The 22,044-nt window shown below is 38.0% G+C and overlaps 1 protein-coding gene across 1 annotated transcript; it reads left to right on the top strand.

The window, feature by feature from the left end:
- Positions 1 to 813: 813 nt before the first annotated feature.
- On the top strand, positions 814 to 17,098 carry LOC309405014 (OCIA domain-containing protein 1-like; the record flags this gene model as incomplete). Its single annotated transcript, XM_081999688.1, has 8 exons — positions 814 to 864; positions 1,686 to 1,770; positions 5,330 to 5,383; positions 5,866 to 5,913; positions 10,066 to 10,195; positions 12,419 to 12,627; positions 13,984 to 14,133; positions 17,061 to 17,098. The coding sequence occupies 8 exons, from the start codon at positions 814 to 816 to the stop codon at positions 17,096 to 17,098; spliced, it is 765 nt and encodes a 254-aa protein (XP_081855814.1).
- Between the last annotated feature and the right edge of the window lie 4,946 nt (positions 17,099 to 22,044).

Raw genomic sequence — 22,044 nt, 5'->3', positions numbered from 1 at the left:
TTCAGACAGTTGCCCACCAGGTCCTTGCTTGGTCCTAATTCAAAGGACTCTTTTTCAGGTAACAACCATCCTTTCTTTTTAGTCAATTCTGGCCATTTATCCTTAGCAACTTGTTAATGTCCCTATTGGCAACATACCTAACGTTCAAGCTAGGCATGGACAAAAGCTTTTTGTTACTATATCAAAACCAGCAAGCCAGTTACAAAGCCAAGAAGCACTAACGCATGTATTAACGCTGTGCAAAACAAAACCAACCACGTAAGGATTACCTTTAAAGGGATGCACCACTTCTGAAGCAGTGCCTACGCCCAAATGCATTAGAGGGTGGCATTCTCTAAGCAGGCAGGAAACAAGATAAAGCACAGGAAGGAAACGTTCTCGATTGAAATGAATGCTCTGAGCCTCAGCTGTTAACTCTAGGCCCCTCCACTGCACTCACTCGACTTTCCCAGCGAGGAAACATCACTGCTGAACCCGAATAAACACACAGCCCTTGGCCACAGCCCTGAGGTCACCAACAACGGCGTTCTGGCAGCACCGCGTCCCTCACAGCCTACCCTGAGGGCCGCCCGCAGAGCCTCTCCGCCGGCTTTCTACACACTGGAAGCGCCGTGGAGCGCGGGTTGGGAGCTTATGATAAGACCCGCCCAAGCGAGCCCTGAGCGAGAGCCCTGAGGCCTAACGACACCGGTATCCGGCCCCGCCCCGGCGGCTGCCCCGCTGCCGCCTCCACGCATGCGCACGGAGTCAAGAGCGGCGAACAGCATCGCATCGGCTTCCGGGTCAGCAGTCGTTCGCACTGCCCTCCCCGCCATGGAGGCCGGGCAGGGTCCTGGCAGCGGGGAGGTCGGTGATCCGGCCGAGGTACTGTCGTTCGCTCGGCGGCGCTGCCTGTGGGAAAATGCGAGAGCTATGCGGGAGCTCGGAGGCACTTGGGGTTGTTCCTGCTGAGGGGGAGGCGGCGGGCTCAGGGCCTGTACACACCCTCCGCGGGCCGAGGAGTGGAGGTTTCCTGTCAGCCCCTCACCCGCCCCTGCCGTCAGCTCCCGGGCGGCCTGCGGAGGCGCAGGGACGGTGCCCTTGAGGCCTTTCCGGCGGCCTTTCGTGGGGCGGGGAGGGTCCCGGCAGGAGGTGTTCTTCCCGGTACCGGCGGCCTTCTCACATCTGCCCTTCTCCCATTCGGCGATCTGGCAGGGTGCCCGGTCGCACGCCTTTCACGACCGGAGAGGGTCACGCACCTCTGGTAGAAACTTCTTACCTGCTGGCAAAACAGGTGGACAGCTTTTACTAAATATGTGCGCGTAAATGGACAGCACGCACTGTGTAGCTAAAACCCTGACAGATATTTAAAAAAAGGATTTAATGAGCTGTCAGTATTCAACAGTTCAGAAGGCTGGTTGCAAGAAACAAAGCAGGCTTTTCTGAAGAAAAAGGAGTGGGCTGAGTTGGGATTTGAGTGTGCTCAAAATATTTTCTGCTTTCTCATGTGTTTTGCAGAAGTATTGGAACTTTTTAATGATATATTTCATGTGATGTCTATAGGCAAAAGGCACCAGTTCCCTGAGTATAGCTGTATGAAAGTACAGGCACTACAAAGTGTGAAAGTTAGACAAAATTTTTTATTGAAAAATCTCCCCAAACCTTTCTTTTGCTCATTCTTTTCTAATTTATTTCCCTAATGAAAGAGGGAATTACCTAAGCCTTATGTGCCGACAGAGGAGGAAAGAAGGCTTCTCAAGGAATGTGCTGAAGAGAGTGCCCGGTATAGAGGTGAGTTCAGTGTGCTGGAAAACTTGGCTTGCTCTTCTTCCATCTTTAGTTTTTGTTGTTTTCTGAGGCACTAAGGAAGAAAGGCCCGGGTCAATATATCGCAGTGGTTCCTTAAAAAGCCTCACATGGTCTAAAATTGCATCCCAGGAAATGTTGATCCATATAGGATTTACATTTCTTAAGAGTTTGCAGGACAGGAATTTTGTAAAAGGTGCAAAATATTTTCTAAGGTTTATGCTTTACAACAAGATGCTTTCATATTTGAAGACTTGTGAAGAGAACAATGTATGGCTCAGTAGTGGCTCAGCTCAATTTTTTGAGAAAATGTCTGTATCTGTGCATGGCCAGACATTTGGGATTATTTCTTTGTAAACAGAAAATTAGGATTCTCAAGCATGATTCTGCAGTCAGTAATGAGTTCTGTACTACAGCTAGTATACAGGAATAACAAATTTGCATTGTTTTCACAGAATACTTTGTGTCTCATCTTAATTTGTTTGAAATGTCAAGGTTATGTTGGGGTATTTTTCACAAAATATTGAAAATTGGTGGTATTATTTCTTAACATTGTTTCTGTAATCCAAAGGTTCAAGACATACCTGGTTTTTATACAGCTGGTCAAGAGGTTTGACCAAGCCTTCTGATGCTATTGTTACCCACTATTTTATCACACACTAGTAGATTACTCCATGATGCTGATAGACGGCTTAGCAGAAACCAGGGCGGATGAAGAATTTAGCAGCTGATTTGCTAAATTTAGCACACTGGAGCTCTGATTTCTCCTGGCAGCCAGTACTTTCAGGGGCAACTTCTAAGGTGTTGTGATTTTGAATTAACAGTTCAAAGTTCTGCTTTATCTTTCTCCATTGCTTTGGCATTCTCCTCTTCCACTTTTACTCAGATACCTGGAAACCTTCAGTTTGTTTGCTAAAATCTAGCTATTTTCCTTATATTTTTGTAAGTTAAAAGAGTCAGGTTCATTAGTAGTAAGATGACGATTGGTTATGGCTTATTGATAATCCCTTTCCTGGAAGACAAGAGGGGAGAGAGTTGTTTGTTCTTTTTGAGGGGTTCTGCTGCGAGTTCTTCATTGGCAATGTAATTTACTGCCCTGTTCATCTTTATACAGAGACTGAAGAAACAACATGAAGGTATTGTTGAGAAGCCCCAAATTAGTTTCTTTAGTAATTTCACTTTAGGGAGCTACAACAGTAACTGAGAGATTTTTTTCAGGAATTGTGTGCTTTGCTCTTATCTCACTGGAGGAGCCTAAAGCCCGTCACTATTTTCTAGTTCTTTGTTTCATTGTTCTGCATTACACATGTCTAGATTGTTGCATTCGCTGTATTACATACATATTATTTGAATACCCCTTTGCAAGATGTATGGGCTGCCTGTGACAGCCTGATGCCCTGACATCCTCATTTCTTATTTTATCTGTTCTTGTTATTCACAGATATTACTATAAATTTGTGTATTTTCAGTTTGTTTGTTCAAATTTCATGCTGTAGCCAATGAAAGAACTTTTTACCAGTTTTACAAACCCTCTCTGTTTTGCGGTAGTTTCTATTGACAGCTTCTATTTCAGAAATGCTTGCTAGTTACTTCATAATTCAGTTTCATACATGCTTTACTGGTATTACTAATTTTAAATCACATTATCATATAATATAAATTCTAATACTGTAAAAATTCACATTACAATCTACAGTTTTACCCTTTGCACTTTTAGTCCCGCTAATAACATCAAACCAGGTCAATATGATTTTTTCCCCATAAAGCTATTTTGACTATGGTACGTTACATTCCCATCCTTAATTATGTGCTGTTGATATATCAGCTTTCCATTTTTCCTAGGATTTATTCTGTTCCTGAAGCAGGAAAAGTACTTTTTGCCCATAGCAGTGAAAAGCATTGATATTTTCTGATTTGTATGATTTGTATGAACCAAATTTTCATTTACCTGTTATTCTTTTAATTTCTAGTCACCATTTTATGTCATATGTATGATCACATACTAGCAAGCTGTTTCCACTTAAGTGCATAACTTGTCTTTGCTGCCCAGAATATTTGCATTGGGCCTATAAATCATTTCAGACCTCTAAGGGTTAGACTGAAGTCCCCTGTAATAAGATGTTTTGGATTTTTTTTTTTTTTTTAAAAACCACATCCCACCCTTGCTTTTTTTTTTTTTTTGGTCTTATAATTTACCTTCAAATCTGTACTCCTTTTCTAGATCTCAGAAAATCTAGAACTCTAAATTTTAAAAAATCTAGCTCTAGAATCTCTAAAAACATCAGGATTTTAATCTTTTATAGATTGGAAGATTTTATTCTCTAGTTTGAAGTGTTATTGTAATCTTGCTTGTGAACCAAGGAGCCAATACTTTTTCTTACAAGTGATATCCAGTCATATTTACCCTAAAATGCTGGTTGGACTCCTAACCTGGTTTAGACCTGTCAGAATTTGTGAAAGAATAAGCCCTTAGTTTGCAAGGTATATTTTAATACTGTGCTGTCCAAATGGTAAAAAATAGCATTTATCTTCCAATACGGAATTAATTAGCAGATTGTGTGCATCTAAACACTATAAACATCTAGTGCTCTTGCAAAAATTTCTCCCCTAGGCAAAGTTAAAGTCATTGAGCCTTTTTGTAACATCTACATTTCAGACTTGCTTAAAATGTAATTTCATTGTGACCCATCTAAATCTTTAATGTAATTAACTTTAGTCTTCTGTCATATTTCAGTGTCACCGTATCTTGTGTAGGTGTGATGGTCTTTACGAATAGTTTCAATGTTTATCCTCCCAATATCATAATTATCATTGCTTGAAATAAGCATTCCTTTTGTTTCTTGCCATCTTCAAATGCTTCCTGCCACCTGAACTCTTTCAATATGATAAAAATCAACATGAACTGTTAAGCTGATTGCAATAGGCAATGTTTGTTGTCTTCTCTGTGTTCCTCACCCTACCCCGAGTTGTATAGTTTGATCCGTAAGCTACAGAAAAAGTTGCCCTTGTTCTTTAATTTGCAGGTGAATAAACCAGGTTACCTAATTTTAATCAATGTAGTTTATATCTCTATAAGAGTTAGATTTTTTCCGAAGATCTTATGTTAAAACAAAATCAAGACCTTTGGTTATCAAAAATTTGGAAGGGCACTGGCCTCTATGTAATTTGCCTTCCATACTAAAGAACTGTGTATGCTTCTGTCATCTAAAGTTCTGCATCTTGATGCTGTTGCAGTTGTAGCTAGACCTGGACTCTTGTCCTTAGAGCTTTATCCGATCTGGCATTGGCTTTTGTATTTTAGGAAGCGTGAAGTCTAATGAAGACAGGATGACTCATTAACCAGTACTGCATAATTGGTAGTAGGTCTTAACTGGAATTGAGAATGTTTTGTAATTTATATACAGCTTGTTAATTATATATACTTATATTCTTATACAAATGAGCTTAGTAAGGCCTAGCAACTCTCATATTATTGCATATTTTGTTAAATGTGGTTGAAAATACTGAAAATAATATTTTAAGCAACTTTTCTTCTTCTTCACAGCTTTTCCTTTGGCTGCAGTGAGCATGCTTGCTACTAGTTTCTTAATTAGGAAAGGTAAAGTGTAAACATACTTTGTGTTGATTTGGATTTGCTCAGATGAAATACATTTCTGCTGTTAATAAAGTTACTATAATAATGTCTAATCTACTTGCATTTAAAAGAAGTTCAGACTCTTCAGCTACATGACTTGCAGTTCCTAAAACTAAAGAAGGAGCAAAACTTTAAATCAAATTCATTTTAACAAATTCACATTGTCTGACAAATGCAATGTTTCATGATCACTGAGATAATATATTCTGTAGTGTGTAGTAATGGTGTGTGTGATACGATTAAAGAGGTAATTCTTAGATCTTTGTAATTTTCTGGGGAATTCAGCTGTTAGGTTTTCTTGAATTCTCTTCAACGTTAAATGTAAAAGAGTAACCTGCTACCTCCAAACATAACTACAAACTAACCTACAAACATAACTACAGTTGATTGGTTTTCAGCTTAATTCTTAATAACTTACTAGTAATTACTTTGATCCTCATTTTCAGGTGTTCTAAGAGACAGCTCAAGATTTGGCTCTTTTACGAAAGTTGCATGTAAGTAAAAGCCACATATAAATTCAGCTTGTATTCATGCCTTGGGTTCTGGAGTCTGTTATGCAGATGTAATTCCCATGAGACTAGCTGGGTGATTCACTGTGACTCCACTCTAGGATCATAGAATATCTCAGGTTGGAAGGGACCCATAAGGATTGTTGAGTCCAACTCCCTGCTCCTTCCAGGACTACCTAAAACTAAACCATATGACTAAGAGCATCGTGCAGACGCTCCTTGAACTCTGACAGGCTTGGTGCCATGACCACTTCCCTGAGCAGCCTGTTCCAGTGACTGACCACCCTCTCAGTGAAGAACCTTTTCCTAATGTCCAGTGTGAACTTCCCCTGATGCAGCTTTATTCCATTTCCTTGTGTTCTGTTGCTGGTCACCAGAGAGAAGAGATCAGCACCTCCCCTTCCGCTGCCCGCCTTGTGGAAGGTATAGACTGTGATGAGGTAACCCCTCAGCCTTCTCTTCTCCAAGCTGAACAAACCAAGTGACCTCAGCCACTCCTCTTGCCTTTGAGAGTCTTGCTCTTGAGACCTTTCACCATCTTGGTCGCCCTTGTCTGGACACACTTTAATAGTTTGATGTCCTTCTTACATTGAGGTGCCCAAACCTGCACACAGTACTCAGACGTGGGGCCATACCAGTGCAGTGTAGAGTGGGACAATCACCTCCCTCGACCGGTTCGCTATGCTGTGCTTGATGCGCCCCAGGACACGGCTGGCCCTCTTGGCTGCCAGAGCACACTGTTGACTCATATTCAACTTGCCATCAACCCAGACCCCCAGTTCTCCTTTCGCAGGGCTGCTCTTAAGCCTCTCATCCCCCAAATTGTATAACCAGGATTACCCTGTCTCAGGTGGAGGATCCAGCACTTAGAGAATCACAGAATCAATGCTTACGTTGGTACAGTGGTGCCTGAAGATAGTAGTAAATGATCAGTCAGCAACTTTTTAGCTATGTTTCTTGACTACAGCATCTCATCCTGCAAGAACCTATTCAATATCAAGAGGTAGAGCATTTTGTTTACTCACCATCTTTGTGCAGCACATTTTGGTCAAGTTTTGTTCACAGGCTCTCCATAAAATTGCAAGATTTTAAATATGCTTGATAAGTGTAATGTAATAATTAAAAAAAACCAACCCAATGTAAATAGATACTATACAAGCTTACTTTAAATTACTTTGCCAGAGTACACCCACCCCTCCCTTCCTAATTTGAAGGTCTTTAGTCAGGCATCTCAGTTGTCCCATTCAGGCTATTTTAGTGCCTTTTTTTCCTGGACATTATGTATGTACAATTGTAGGAAAACAGCAATTTCATGTGAATGATTTTGGATTAAGTATAATCAAAAAGAAATTAGTAAATTAACCTTTTCAATGTAATACATGACAGTAAAACAGGAAGTTGCCATCTTGCCAATCTGCCCAGATACAGCCATTTACTCTTACAGTTTACTTCAGTGGGAAGAGCATAAAAACCCATGATTTGTGGTGAAGGAAGTGTTGTTTAAGCAGATAAATGAATGTGAGAGGCTAGGGCTGCCATTTGTTTATGCTAAATTCTACTGGCTTTCTTTGAATGTACGATGTTATAACAAATATAACAAAACAATGTTATAACACAAACATTTCTAATAAATAATAGAATTACTATTTCCCTGATAGCTCCTACACATTTCTAGTTAAGGGCCACGTTCCTCCTATTTAATAGAACTAAGTTCATCATCACGGGAAAAATAAGGAGCAGCTGGACCACACCAACTATTCTTGATGTTAAGGTTATAAGACAGAATACTTCTGGCTTCTCCTTTTCAAATGTATGCTGGTAGGCATATGGACTTCTCTTTTATTCTAAAAGAATTTTCTGTAAAGTGTGTGTGTTGGTTGTTTTTCAGTTGTTTTGTGTGATTTATGTGCATTTTAAATATGGGGATTTTTCCGGGACCTAGTTGGAGTATAAAAGGCCTGAGTTAAGCAGTTTTCGTTTCATCCTCATATTGTTTAGGTCAGACGCATCTACTGTCTACAGGATCTTCCTGAAAACTATTGCCAGGGTCATAGTTTACAAGTCCAAATATGTCTCATAATTTAACTGCACATTCCTCCTACAGTGAAATCACATTAAAGGAAGCAGTTGTGTTTTGGTTTGGGTTGGGTTTTTTTCCTCCATGAGTTCTGAAAGAAAACTGTATGCAATTCCAGGCACTGCTGCTAGCTCGTACCTAGCTGATGTTAAACAACAGTAAGACAGTTCAAGACAGTTCTTGCTTTCCTGGAGTCACTGATCTGAGCATACTGCTGCTGCATCTAGGGATTCCAATAGTCTGTCTCTGATAATGGTGTGAGTTGCTTGTGGTTTTTAGATTCTGATTCTGAAGAGTATCTGTGCCTGGTTACAGTAATTGGTCTTTTATAGTTAACATAGTTGAGTCAGGTTTTTTTTACTCTCTATCTTGCATCATTCTCTGCTTTGCCCCTCTTGGTTTTATCTGGAAGTTGAGAGGTGTTTCATCTTCTAGATAGGGTTTTTCAGATTCCAGGATGTTCTTCTGCCTGTGGGAATTACTCATAACTTTTCTCAGTAGTCTTCTAGGCACTCTGACAATTTAAAGGAACTTGTAGTTAGTCATGACTGATACTCTACATTGCCAGCATCCCCTTTGACGTAGCACAGAGCTATTGGTCCTCTTTGGCAAAGAAGGGCAAGATCCATATGTCCTACTTCATGTTAGCCTGCAGTGGGACCTGGCCTCTCTTATCTATCTCTGATCAGCTTTTTTAAGGTCTTGTCACAGTACATACAGAAGAAGCAGAAAGCAACAATATCTAATTTAATGTGCTAACTTTGAAAATGTGGATCATCTGGCTGTTAGTTCTGTAATAAGAGGAACCAAATATTTTAGCCAGTAATTACTTTGGGTAAAACATCTTCCGGAGAGATGCCTCCATTTTTCTTGACCGGAAGGCTTCAAGAAAAAGAGACTTTCTCTTTGTAATTTATGCCAAAGATTAATCAGCTTTGCTGCTTATCTTTATTTGCAAAATACTTAGTTCGAATTCTTGTTGGGCCATTTTTCCTTTTAGGGGCTTGTAATTTTTTCCCTTTGCATGTATTTGTAGCATTTGAGGTGTCTTCCAATGTTTTTGACCTGCTAAATAGGTAAACTCTTACATTTTTCATTTGTAAACTTCACTCATAGTTGTGGCTGTTTTTCTCTTTTCCCTTGGAAAAGGATTTTTAACCTTCTTTTGAAAATACAGACATTAGAACAGGAATAATAATTTTAGTACCAGTACAGCAGGGTAGCGTAAAATCCCCTTCTATATTGATTCCCAGGCGATGTAATCTGTAGTGTGAGGACCTCAGAGAATTAATGTTACTGGTAATTAACTTTTTCCTGACTTAAAGACAGTTGAGTGTCTTTAGTCTTTGTATTTAGAAAATACTCTCTGCATATGAAAGAAGGATCTAGGCCTTTTTTCCTGCAAAGTCAACAGCAAAACTGTGAATTGCCATTGAAACCTTCATGCTCTGACCCACTCATAAAACTTGGAGCTATGTGATGGAAGTCATCAGTTTTAAGACCAGAATTAACTATCATGAGATTGAGAGGGTTCAGCTAATTCAGTTGTTTGCCCTCCAGCAAGCATATCATCGAATCCTCTTCAGAAGATACTGAGCCTAATACTGAGTTTATTTAGCCTTCTATTCATACTAGTGAAAGCCTTTTCAAGATCTGACTGTTCTGATGGAATAAATTAGCAGAATTCACTCCTTTGTTCATTACTGACTAGTTTATCATCTTTGGTAATTAATTGTTATTTCTGGACCTTGGGAAAACTGGATGTAATTATTTTCCTTGTTTTGCCACCTTTCAAGTAGTAGCTGAAATCATCTGTTGCTCATGCAATGTCCAGGTCATTGCTCTATGTCTCTGTTCAGCTGTTGCATTTGTTTGTAGTACCCTTTGTTTGCGGAAGAAGCAGAGGGGTGATTACTGCATGGTTTTGGTTTAGATCTAAACTGGTGGGTTTTTTTCTTTTATTCAAGATACTGTATAATTTATTTGACATTATGATTTTAAAACTGTGTTGAATGTTATGCTACAGCATATAAAACTGTCTTTTTTTTCTTTTAAAAAAGTTGCTGGAATGTGTGGATACCTGGCTGGAAAGATATCCTACTTGCCAATCTGTAGCGAGAAATTTAAGAAACTGAAGGATTCCCCAATAGGAGATGTTCTACGACAAGCTCAGAGGCATAGTTCACATAAGTAAGAATTTAATTCTCTTTTAAATTTAAAACTTATTCTTGAATAGGACATTTTAAACACTAACAGATCATGGCTACATTTGCAGCTTTCAAAGACCTTCAGAGCTGCACATTCCCTCTTTTCCCCTATTACCCCAAATCTACCGCTTTCAGGAAGCTGTATCTGTGGCAGTTGGCCAGCTATAAAACATGCATTTTGAGCTCTTTGCATACAACTGATCGCTTTAAGGAGTAGAAAAAGAAACATTTTACTAAGCAAAATTTATTCCTCGTAAATTAAATGTTTTTTTCCCATGGAAATTACTTACAGTAGTGTGACAGCAGAAGTTGCCTACTTAGTTTAGAAGTAAACTAAGTTGACTGAAATAAAATAGTGTTATGTTCTGGAAATTTTTCCCATAGTTTAGTTTGATTGAAGTAGGAAGAAGGTGGAAATGATTTCAGTGTTTATCAAAGGAAAGAGCTCAGTAAACAACATCAGTGCAGGAAGAAGCATGGTGGTCAAATTTACTGCTGTTTGTTTAAGTCCTTTACAGCTGTAACAGCATTATGCTGTACATATGAGAAACTCATCAGGTTCTTAAAAACTATTTCCTGTTTTGTTCCAGAATGTTTTTTACCTCAAGTAATTTTTAATTGGAAACTACTTCCAGAATATCTCACTTAAATCCTGGATTCAAAACTGGGATAGTAGTGTTTGGACAGTGAGGAGTAGCCCTGCTATATATGTGCTAAGATTTGTTAAATGTTTATAAAGGACTTGATTATTAATTAGTTTATAAATTTAGATTTATGACAGCTATGTCTGCAAGATTTACCTTTGTTCTGAAACGTTCACATTTTTATGGCATCAAATATAATTTTAGGAATTGCCACTTTATATATTTACTGTATAAACTCAGCTGAAATGAAGCTGGACTGGTCCCTTCACCGCCCTGCAGTTTTTAGTAAGAAATTGTCATGATTCATTAACTGTGTTTACATTTAAATGCCATTATCTGCTGCACCAGTAAGGCCCTTCAACCTTTAGTGGCCCATTCTTTTCTCTCTGTAAAATCTGTTTTATTTCTTAAGTCATAAATGCCACTTTTTTCCCTGATTGAATGATTAATCTAAACATTATTGTCCATACATACTACCCTTTTAAGCCAGCAACTGAAAGCATTACATTTTCATGGTCATTATACATCTAGTAATTAATGTATTTTGGTAATTCTGATTTGCAGTTAAAAATAGGTAGGGACCTAAAAGATTAGATAGTTCTTTAAAGCTGTGTTTGCATGTACTTTAAAAATATAATCGAGGCAATAAAATGGCTTAGCTCTGTATGTTTGTTATGAGATTTATTTATGTTTATTAGGAGATTGTGTTTATTATGTATGTTTATTATTTATTATGTAATAAAACAAAGACTAATTGCAAATGTTTTCATATTAAACTAAAAGTACAGCAAAGCTAAGCAGAATTTTAAAGTAAAAATTGAGTAAATACTCCAGAGACATTCTAGTGGCACCAAGTGGTGGCATTCTTGATAGAGAGACTCGTTGCTGCGGAGTGGTTTGCAGGACCATTCCGAGTACGTAGCGAATGCTTTAGAATATCAGGCATCAGCTTCCAGAGTATTCTTTGTATGATCTTACCTTTCTCTCTTAAGAGAAAATTCATTAATGTTTCTGCTGAATAAGTAATTCACCAACTCAATAAACCTTCATAATTTCATTTCCCCAAGATTCATTCTCCTTTTCTTCTGTTGTTTGGTATTGTTCAGTTACAGCAGCTTCTAATGATGAAGGGTTTTAAAATGCAAATTCTTTCCAAAAGGCCTTTAAAGTAACTAGTTCATGCTACCACTAGTTACATGGGCACACCCTGTACTATTTGTGACTGATGCGTTTTTTCTGTCTGAGGACTCCCTGGGGGAAGGGATTGTCATCTTTGTCTTGTAAAGTGCAAAATACTTTGTCTCTTTTGTCTTGTGTTCTGTTCTAGAGATTTTCAGGTATGAGAGAAGTTTCTGGGAGTAAGGGAAGAGTGTTGGGAAAAACACCTTTTTTTTTTTTTTCCCCTCTTCTTTTTTTTTTTATATTTTTTAAAGTTTCCAGCAAGTTTCTCGTGTTGGAAACTAAACCATTTAAAATAAGAGACTGCATATATTGTTACTTTTATAGTTCTATTTTTAACTTTAGTATTTCTGTATTTAATGTGTAATTATATTATTTTTCAGCCGTTCCAGTCGGAAATCTGAATTTTCAGACATGCCTTCTCAGTCATTTACTGAATCTTCTTCTCCAAGAGCTGGATTCCCACTTTCTTCCAGCTATTCAGATGATTATAGTTCAACAGATAGAGCCCTCTCCAGTTATGAACCTGTTCCATTCAGTGCTTCCCTGAATGAATCCTCACCTACAGGAGTTACTGATTACACTGTTGAAGGTGTGTTTTGTCTTAATATTTATAAGTTTGGAGTACAGTGTCTCTTGCCTTTCTCTTAGATACTTCTCTTACTAAACTATATATTTTCATCCCATGCAAACATACATGGTACAATATAGTGCTTTTGAAGGAAACAGCTTGAAGGTAAAATATGTATTATTTGGTGTTCTAGCTGTAAACTAAATTCAGGGCTTTTTCATGTTTTGTGGCTCTAATTGCAAGTAAAGATCGTAAATTAACTTACAAGGTTTATTCTGTTGTGAAACTAAACCTGCAAAAAAATTCAGCCTGACTTGAAGTTCTTTTTAACTGAAATTAAGGTGAATATGCCATCCTTTCACTGTGCTAAACAAACTGTAGTTTCTACCATTTGTCTGCTAGCCTGTCTGAGGTTATTTTGTTTTTACCAACAGGGGTGCTGTAACTGTATGCTGCCATAATTCAGTGACATTAAACTGTTTTTTATAATGGGACAAACATTTAAATCTTCTGAGAACTGAATGCATATTGTGTTCTGTCCAGGAACAGCTGATTTTCTCACAGAGAGCTAAAATGGTTTTCAAGTACTGTTCTGTGCAGCTGTTCCCCTCCTTCCAGTATGAACTCTGTCCTCAGCTACTGCAGGGGAAACATACGATCCTGAATTCAGGTCTTTCTGGTACACAAAGGAAGAAGTCACTGTCAAATGCAGTTTTGTACTTTGTATTAGTTTGGATTTTTTAACTCCTTTGTGGAAAAGGTTTTATTTCACAAAAAAGCCCTTTCATGCAACTCAGTTTTACTTACATAAAAGTATCAGATGTAAAAGTGTTGAGGAAATTGTAATTACTCTTCATCACAAATACCAATAGTTGGTAGAATCTTAATTACAGAACCAAGATTCTGCATTATAAATGTAGATAAAAGGATAAAATGTTTACCAGGTGACTTATGGTGGATGTAGTCCTAATTCTTTGAAGCAAAATTTAAAGCCTGAAGGCAAACCCTTGAGCTTCACCTAAATTTCTCTTCCGAATCATAGATGTATCAAATGTATGATTATCGTAAATTTTACATAGAGTGACCAGAACTATTTTATGCATCAGCTACCACGTGGTTGTTAGGATTTCCGTTGGGTAAAATGAAGAAAAGGAGTTAACTGCCAATCTTCCAAAGCAGCTTGACAAAATGAAAAGGATAAAAGGAATGGATTAATTAAAGACCAGATACATTGTCAGTTGCATTTAGAATTGCAGCTGTCATACTCCTTTTCATTTGGGATTGAGCTGTAATTAACTGGCATTCTAGAATAGGTTGTAGCCAAGTTTTGGTGTGGGATGCCATTTCTAGTATTTTTGGCATTTGTTTTGCTTTCAGATCCTGCTCCAATTCCAGAAGAAAGTCGTAAAAAAAAAGGCATCACATATGAGGAATTAAGGAATAAACACAGAGAGACGTATGAGGTAATGCTACCACCAAAGCCAGAAACTCCAAGCAAGTTTTCACAGGAAAAACCAGTTAAGGAAGGTAATACACTGATTTACAGAAATATGTAGTAAATTCAAATATTGGCAATAATGTTAAATACGGTTACAAACCCAAGGCTTAATTTTGCTTACCCTTTTAGCAATTTATTTTTACAGTATCTGCAGGTATTTCATATGTGGTGTGGCCTGTAGTTTCATATTTCAAATTAACTCTTTTTCCAAAAAATATCGATCTTCCAATAGCACACTCCAGTTCCTCTTCTCCAGCCATATTGCTTGGTGCCAGACTGAAAATCTCATAACTTTTGGTTTATTGAATATATCGAGCAACCTCTTTCAACAAAGAATTCTCTGAGCACAGAGCTGTACTGAGGCATTTTAGCAGTGGAAGGGGGTGTATGTTTTAGATAGCATTGTTCTCTCAAAATAGAGCACATGGTTGATGGTTTTGAAGGGGGGGTATTTATTTTTATTAATTGTTTCATGTGGAATTAGAGGATTTCTATAGAGGCATTGTTTGTAGAGGCTTATTTTCTGCATTAAAACTCAAAGGAAGGAAACAGTATTTGGCAGCAATATTGAGATTTGTTTTCACAGTAAAAAACAAAACTTTACACAGTAAAATAAGAATGCAATGTCCTGAAGAATAAGATGCCATTCAGTCAACTTTTTTACTTAATCAATTTTCTGAAAAGTAGATAGTGAAGCGGTTCGTAGTTGGCTGCTCTAGAACTTTTTATGTAGTGTGACATCGGTGAAAATGATGTTACCAGGAGGAATGTTTTACCATTTAACACACTGTTGGACTAATCAGCCTGAATCATTTGGGTTTGTATGCAGTGTCCAGTCTTGTCAATCACGTTGCTACAAGATTTGTAGGAATAGCTAATGTCTCCTATTAGGCATAACAGGTGGTAATAAGTAGAATAGTATATTAATGCAAAAAGTTCTGAAGCTGTAATAGTAAGCTTGGCAACAGCGTTGCTTAAGAGTGTCCCATCTATTTCATGCTTGTGAATTACTTTCTCCAGATCATCTGTCTTTAGACAGATCTGCACAGTCTTGAAATAAAAATTATAAACAATTATTAGGTAATGATTTAAATCTGTTATTTCAAGGATGAAAGCCGTTTTCTCTTATCATGTGACTATGCCATGTGAGACGTTAAAAAATTACTGAAAACTGTAGTTTAAGATTGCTTCTAAATTCCATCAGCTAACACTTCATTGATTTACACGTTTCTTTTTCAAGATATTTCTCCACAAATAGAAAGGCTAGAAATCACAGAATCATTAAGGTTGGAAAAGACCTTTAAGATCATCAAGTCCAACGATCAACCCAACACCACTATGCCTGCTAAAATGTCACTTGAAAACTGTACACAGAAATCTTAAGCAACATTTTGCAAACCTTGCCATATTCCATGGCAAACCTTGTGGCTGTGAAATAAGAACATGCATGAATTATTTTGGTTTTAGTTATTTGAGGTCTATAAAAGACCTCTATACAATGTTGATCAAATATTGCACCCTATTATATTTCTGTGTTCTGTTGGAGGGTGGTACTCAGGCTTTGAGAGTAGAACTACACTGAGCAGTGCATGAGATTTGTAAATAAACGTAGGAGTATCTCTTGTATTTTTAGGGTAAAAGAGTAAGGAGGGATACAAAAGTTCAGAAACGTTTTACAAGTGGAAGTACATTTAAATCTACAGTTCCAGGATTCTAGTGATGTTGCGGTCTAAGAGCTGATTTAGCTTTTTGTGTCACACTGGAGATGTTACTTGCTGTATGCCTATTCATACGTCCTGAGTCATTGTCCCTCTGTTCCTCCTCCTATCTCTGTGTTGTAGGAACCGGACTAGCAAACAGGAGACAGTGGTTTTTGCCCCCGGTTGCAAAGACATAAGGGAAAACAAACCATGTTTAAACCAGTTTTAAGCAGGCCCTAACTTCCATCTGCTGGTGCCTTCTCCTTTCTTTGTAGCCGTACAAATATATGCATCTGCACAGTGATCTGGACAGGACCATTTTCCAGGGAATGAGCGCAGCCTGCTCAGCTGCCACTGTTAATAGAAATGGAAGTCAAATTGTACTTTGAGAGCGCTTCTCATTGTGCCTCGCTGCAATATCAGTCAGCTTAAAAGAGATTTGTCAGAGCATTATGCTAAGTTTGCTAACATCTCACTGAAACAGGGACTGTACATTCTGCTCTGTTCTGCTGGTTCTACTGCAGATAGGTATTAATAAACAGTGGGCTTAGTAATTAACCTGCAGGTAGATTTATAAAGGGGTGCTGACTAGTGTCAGCGTTCCTACTGGATTGTGTAGATCCAGCCTTCCCCCGTCAGTGATGGCAGTCAGTTACAGACTGCTTTGCAGCTTGCTCTCGGGAGAGCATCTTTCCACGTTCTGGTCATTGTTCAGTTACACACGATATGCTCCTGAATAAACCCGTTAAGACCAGTACCCTGGGTTTTTTATTCTCTGACTCACTCCTATGCTAAAGGAAGTGGCCAAATAATAATGGCTGAGTAGTTTCCTAGTAGGGATTACTGAATTTTGTTTATTTGTCTTTGAACGTGTTTTTAACTATCCTGAATCCATCCAATTGTGCACGTAACTAGATTATGTAGCCACATTATTTATTGTAACATTCCCTGCCTGTTTCCTCCAATTGTCTTTGTTTCATCCACGTTACATTTGTTTCAAAGTAATTACAAATTCTGTGGAGCAGGGATAAGCACAGTAGGCCTCTTGACTGAATATTAATTCATTAAAGAATAATGATTAACAAACTCTTCTCCCCATTTATTCAAAAGTAGCTTTAATTAGATGTCTGTTGTGCTATGACTAATGCTTTCCCCACTCACCACTTTAAACGATAATGCATTTTGTCATACTTTTTGTCACTGTACAAGATAAACTTTTGCAGTTAAATTTTTTTAACTTTTTTTCTTTTCTTTAGTTAAAGTAAATAAATATGGAGATACCTGGGATGAGTAAGAGCCAAATGAAGAACTGAAGAAAATTCTCTCCCGTCAGTTAACTTGAAATTCATCTAGATTTGTCACGAGTATCAGCACCTTTGGTGTGTTCTGCCAAGCACAGCTATTAATAAATGAGGAGAAAATGCCAACTTGCCAGAAGATTTTAAAAAAGAAAGTATTTAGGCTTAATTTTTTTTGATTTTGTGTAAATGGCAAGCAAGGCTATTCTGAGGTGTCATGACTATAAACCATTTGTGCTATTGTTTAAGAATGAAAAGGGTAACTGGCAATAAATAATACAAACGTATAGCAAAAGGTAAAAATGTATGTAAATAAATGCAATCACATGTATTGGGAAGGGAAAAACATCAGAATCTTCTCAAATTTTCAAGACTTGCATTAAAATTTACCTGTAGAACTCACCTCTCACTTTGTTTTGTCTGAAAGTGATATGCTGGAAACCTGACATTGTTGTCAAGCTTGGTTAGTAATATTTGAAATAATACTGTGAACTGTTCAGGGAAAAAGGGCTGAGGAAGCTAACCAAACACATAACTAAGCATACTTAACTGCTTTTCAAAACTGTTTCATGGTGCCAGCTATATTTTTAGACCGATATTCTGACTTGCCCACACTGGGTCTTTCGAGACAGTCATTTCGGAAGAAAATGATTGAATGAAACTGCAGATATTTAAAATAGCTATATTTAAGTGCAGAAGGTTAAACATGACAAACTTTTACCAAAGTTTGAATGATGACTGTTAATACTAGGTTTTCTGTATTTAGCCTCATTTCTCAGTTTGCGCCTGTCATGACAAAACACCCATGTTTATGGAGAAAAGATCCTGATCAATGGAATTTTGCGTTATTACTATGTGTAAGAAAAGAGCTACATTGGCAAAACTACTGAAGAGTATTTCCTGATGTTTGCATTGCCTGCTCTGTCTCAATCAAAGTGTTGTCTTCCATTAGGTATTCTCATATTTTTGCCTGTGCTGTTTCATCTGACAGCATTGTGTTTATTTTTGCTTTTTGGATATAGGTGAGCCAAAACCATGGTGAAGTTGATAGCATAAAAGCATCCCTGACATCCTTGTGGGAGACGAAAAATAACTTACCTACCAAGATGAAAATTCTCAAAGATCTGATTGATTTAGCGGACTAGCAGCAGAGCAGCATGAATGAGAAGGTTATTTTGAGGGGGTACGGAGCGATCAGCTGAAATGAGGAGGAAAAAAGGTGGGGGGGGGAGATGAGAATGCTTAAAGAGCCAAATACTACTAATGATAGTCAAAACACGAAAAATCAGAAAAGCTGATCTTCTAAAAAAAGGAATGTGCTAATCAGATAATCTTGAAGTTGTATCAAATATTTAACTCTAGAGGACGCTTCTCGTGGCCGTGATGAGAACTCTGAAAATACACATACTCTGACAGAGTGATATTGCTGTGTGTTTTAGTGCACTATTCCAAAGCTGATTAGTTTTATCATGAAAATATTCACACTTCTTTAGTCACGAGTTATGCAAGTAACAGGAAGGAGAAGATTTAGATGATAAAACTGGAGCAAATTCCTATGGAGGTGGTGGTTTTCCATCTGTAAAAAGAAGAAATGGTGGGGTTTTTTGGATGAATTAAAATTTTAGATGAATGAGAAGTTTCCAGGTGAGAAGAGGTAGGAGCAGGCTTACGGCGTTGAGGAAATAGCAACACCTATAGGAGACAAACTATTGAACAATAAGCTTGCCAATAAAAATACTTTTTTTTAAATTATTTTGATGGATTTGGGCTAATACTGGATTTTCTCAAGCAAAAGAACATAAGGGTACAGTAACTTTTGTTTTTCCCAGGAATCTTAATGCATGCTTATACTAGAAGGTCATCTCAGACTCCAAGTCTATGAGTTCATGTACATACCTCTGCAGTGTGGATACTCCACTGAAATGTGAGACTCCCTCTATTTCTCAAATATTTCTCTCTCACTGTGAAAGTTACAGTTGTGCCAGAAAACTTACTTCTGTGTAAGAAAGTACTTAATAACACACTGGAACCCTGGGCCGGGTTGAAGGCCCTACACTCCTGTTTCTGGCCCTTCTCCGGGCATTGTTATGCTGCACACTTGAATCCGTCCTGTCAGCACTGACTGTTGCATATGCACTGCTGTGGGTATTTTGTCATCTTGTGTACGCCTCGTCGTCTGTTAGTTCGTCTTCCTGACAGAAGACTAACTGCGGACCTGCTGGTGCAGAACAGCCACAGAAAGCCGAGTATTTAACCCTGTGCCATGTAAGTGCTGAGGAGGTAATGCCTCCTATGACTGTAATGTCTGGAGAATGCTCGTTTTGTATGCTGGTAGCTGATAATTAGGAGTTAATGTGATTATCATAGTTCATATGATTATCAGAAGCCCATGATCTGAAAATTAGGCTTCCTTCAAAGCGTCATACCTCAAATTAATCTTTTAGGTGGGCAAACAGTGTTTTATATAAACTGTATTAGAATTTTTTTTCCTTTCTTAGAGGAGAAAATAAAAGGTATATATAATTAATGTTGTTTCAAAGGTTTAATGTGTCTGCTAAAGGTAATGTGTATACGTAAGATTTCTAAAATGAATATAATGTTTTTAATTTGTTGCATTCTAGTTAATACCTCTCAGAGGACATAGCCTTTTTTGTACTTGGGAACAAGTTGGGTTTACCATCAAACAATTTAAAATTATTTGGCTTTCTGTCACATCCTTCATAACTATTACGTACAGGAGTGTTCACAATCATAGCTGTTAAATTGACAGGTTATTGAAAACTGGTATTTTGTCTACATTGGGTCATGTTCAGTTTGCTGTGGCAATGTGTGTTTTAAACCCCCGATTCACTAAATAGCTGTAGGAATTCAGTTGTCTTCCCTTTTCCTCCACATCTTCCATTAGTGCCACCTTGTTTCAGAGTGGGTTTTTTTCCAGTCTTGTGATTTCATAGCAGCTACCCAGTTAACCATGAGTCGCTTCCTCATACTGCATTTGCATTACTTTGGGGGGGAGGGGTTAAACCGAATCTCTGTCTTGGAGCTGATGGCAGCGATATTGTCGCTGAAAGCCATGTGTCTAGATAGAACTAGTAAGAATGGTGAATGTGTGAAGAAAGCATGGCAGACCCGCTTGTTTTATGTTTACATGTATTTGCAGCTAATACACACCATATTTTCCTTAATTCGTTAACTAGGCCAACTGTTTTCCTGGAATATAGGACACTCATTACTCGTCAAAAATCACAGTAAGAATTTCACTTTGCATTATCATTTGTATTTCCAGTTGGGTACGTTTACAATCAGACCTAACCACAAAGACAGTGGTACTAAAAAAGACTTGAAGTCATCCTATGGGCCATCATACCTGTATGTTCATGAATAAATTTGAACTAACTCAATGTTTATTGTAAAGCTAAGTACTTTTTTCTTTTATTCCTCAAAATAAATTGTAACTATATACAAAAAATTAATTCTTATACCTTAAATCAAACTCCAGGAAATGAGTCTGAATGCTTCACCATGAATGTTTCTAAAAAAACCTTTGAAGTAACTGCTTTCACAATTTCCTAAAACTCTTAAAAATAAGCAGTTGCGTGGTCAGTTTAAAGGCGCTAGTAGCATTATCCTCAAGTCAGTTGTTACTAATGTGTGAACACACAGAATGCGTTGTGAAAATTTGCCTCAGCTCTTGAACAGCTGGTAAATCTCTACCAAAAATCCTGGTCTTGAATTTTTTTGTCTTTTCCCCAAATTAGCAGGCATGTTTAGAACCCCAAGTAAATACGCAATCTGACCTTTCCAGGGATTTGTTCCTACTAAAGTTGTTTGGAACACATCTACATTAAGGAGAAAAGCGTCAATGAAAAGTAATTTGATGAGCTTAGTCAAAGCAGGTTTGCGGAAGCCTGGGGAAATCACAGGTGCTATTCCAAACTAAGCCCACAAATGTCTTGCCTCCTTGAGAGTCAAGAATAAATCCTGACTTGCCTGCTATTTGCTGGAAGCGAAAATACTTGTTTGTTTTCCCTGAGCTGGACTTTTCTTTAGTAGCCCTTGGTGAGGAACTCGTTCTGCCTGTGCACGCTGCAGGATGCACGTCCAGCTTCCCTCCCTCGGCTGTCACACGCACCTCAGACCTTTCGTAGTAGGGCTTTACTTGCGACCCAAACTTTCCAACTTGCAACCAGAGTCAGTTATCTCTGTAATCTCCCTTTACTTTTTGCAGTTTGGTCACCTATTAAGCTGTTTCTAGAGCTCAAGGAATAGTGTTTGGATTTTAATCTCAAGGCAATAAATGGGACAATTTGCATCTTGTTACTATTTCAGGCTTTTGCCTTGGGCCTGTTCGTAGGGGTTTGCCCTAGTTCAGGTAAGCCAATGCACGTTTGGACACAGATATGTCTCAAGTTTGTACTTCAAGTATTCTCTGTGCTAATGTAAGAACTGGACATAAACCGCCAGCACCAGACAAAAGTTTTGAGGCATCTTTGAGTAGGTGCATTAGAACCCGAACCAAAGAATACCAGGGAGTCTTATGCATGAACAACCTTGTCCAAGGCACAGATTTCCAGTTCATAAGACCATCAAGTGAATTATTCTTTCCAAACAATGAGGAAAATAAAACAACTGGCGTTTTTAACTGAAGTAAAATAGCAAAACCAGAAATGCATAACTGTTCAGGTTACAACATGTGATGAAAAGTAAATGGATTCTTGGATCTCATGGTTACTGAGAGCACTGGAGAGTAGATGATAATCCCTTGGGGATAATTTATATGTGTTTACTTCAGAGAAATGAAAACATTATAATTGTTAAAGAATCAAAACATTAACAGCCATGACTTAAAGCATTTGCTTCTGTTTGTTCTCTTTAATGCTAGTAAAAAGTGGTATCATACTTGTTTACTGTTTGGTTTTTTTGATTGAGCAATTCAAAATTT

Source organism: Phaethon aethereus (assembly GCF_964289735.1).
Source record: "Phaethon aethereus genome assembly, chromosome: 4".
In the NCBI taxonomy this organism is placed as follows: domain Eukaryota; kingdom Metazoa; phylum Chordata; class Aves; order Phaethontiformes; family Phaethontidae; genus Phaethon; species Phaethon aethereus.
The sequence above is the reverse complement of the archived record's forward strand: the minus strand, read 5'-3'. Positions and strand labels throughout refer to the sequence as shown.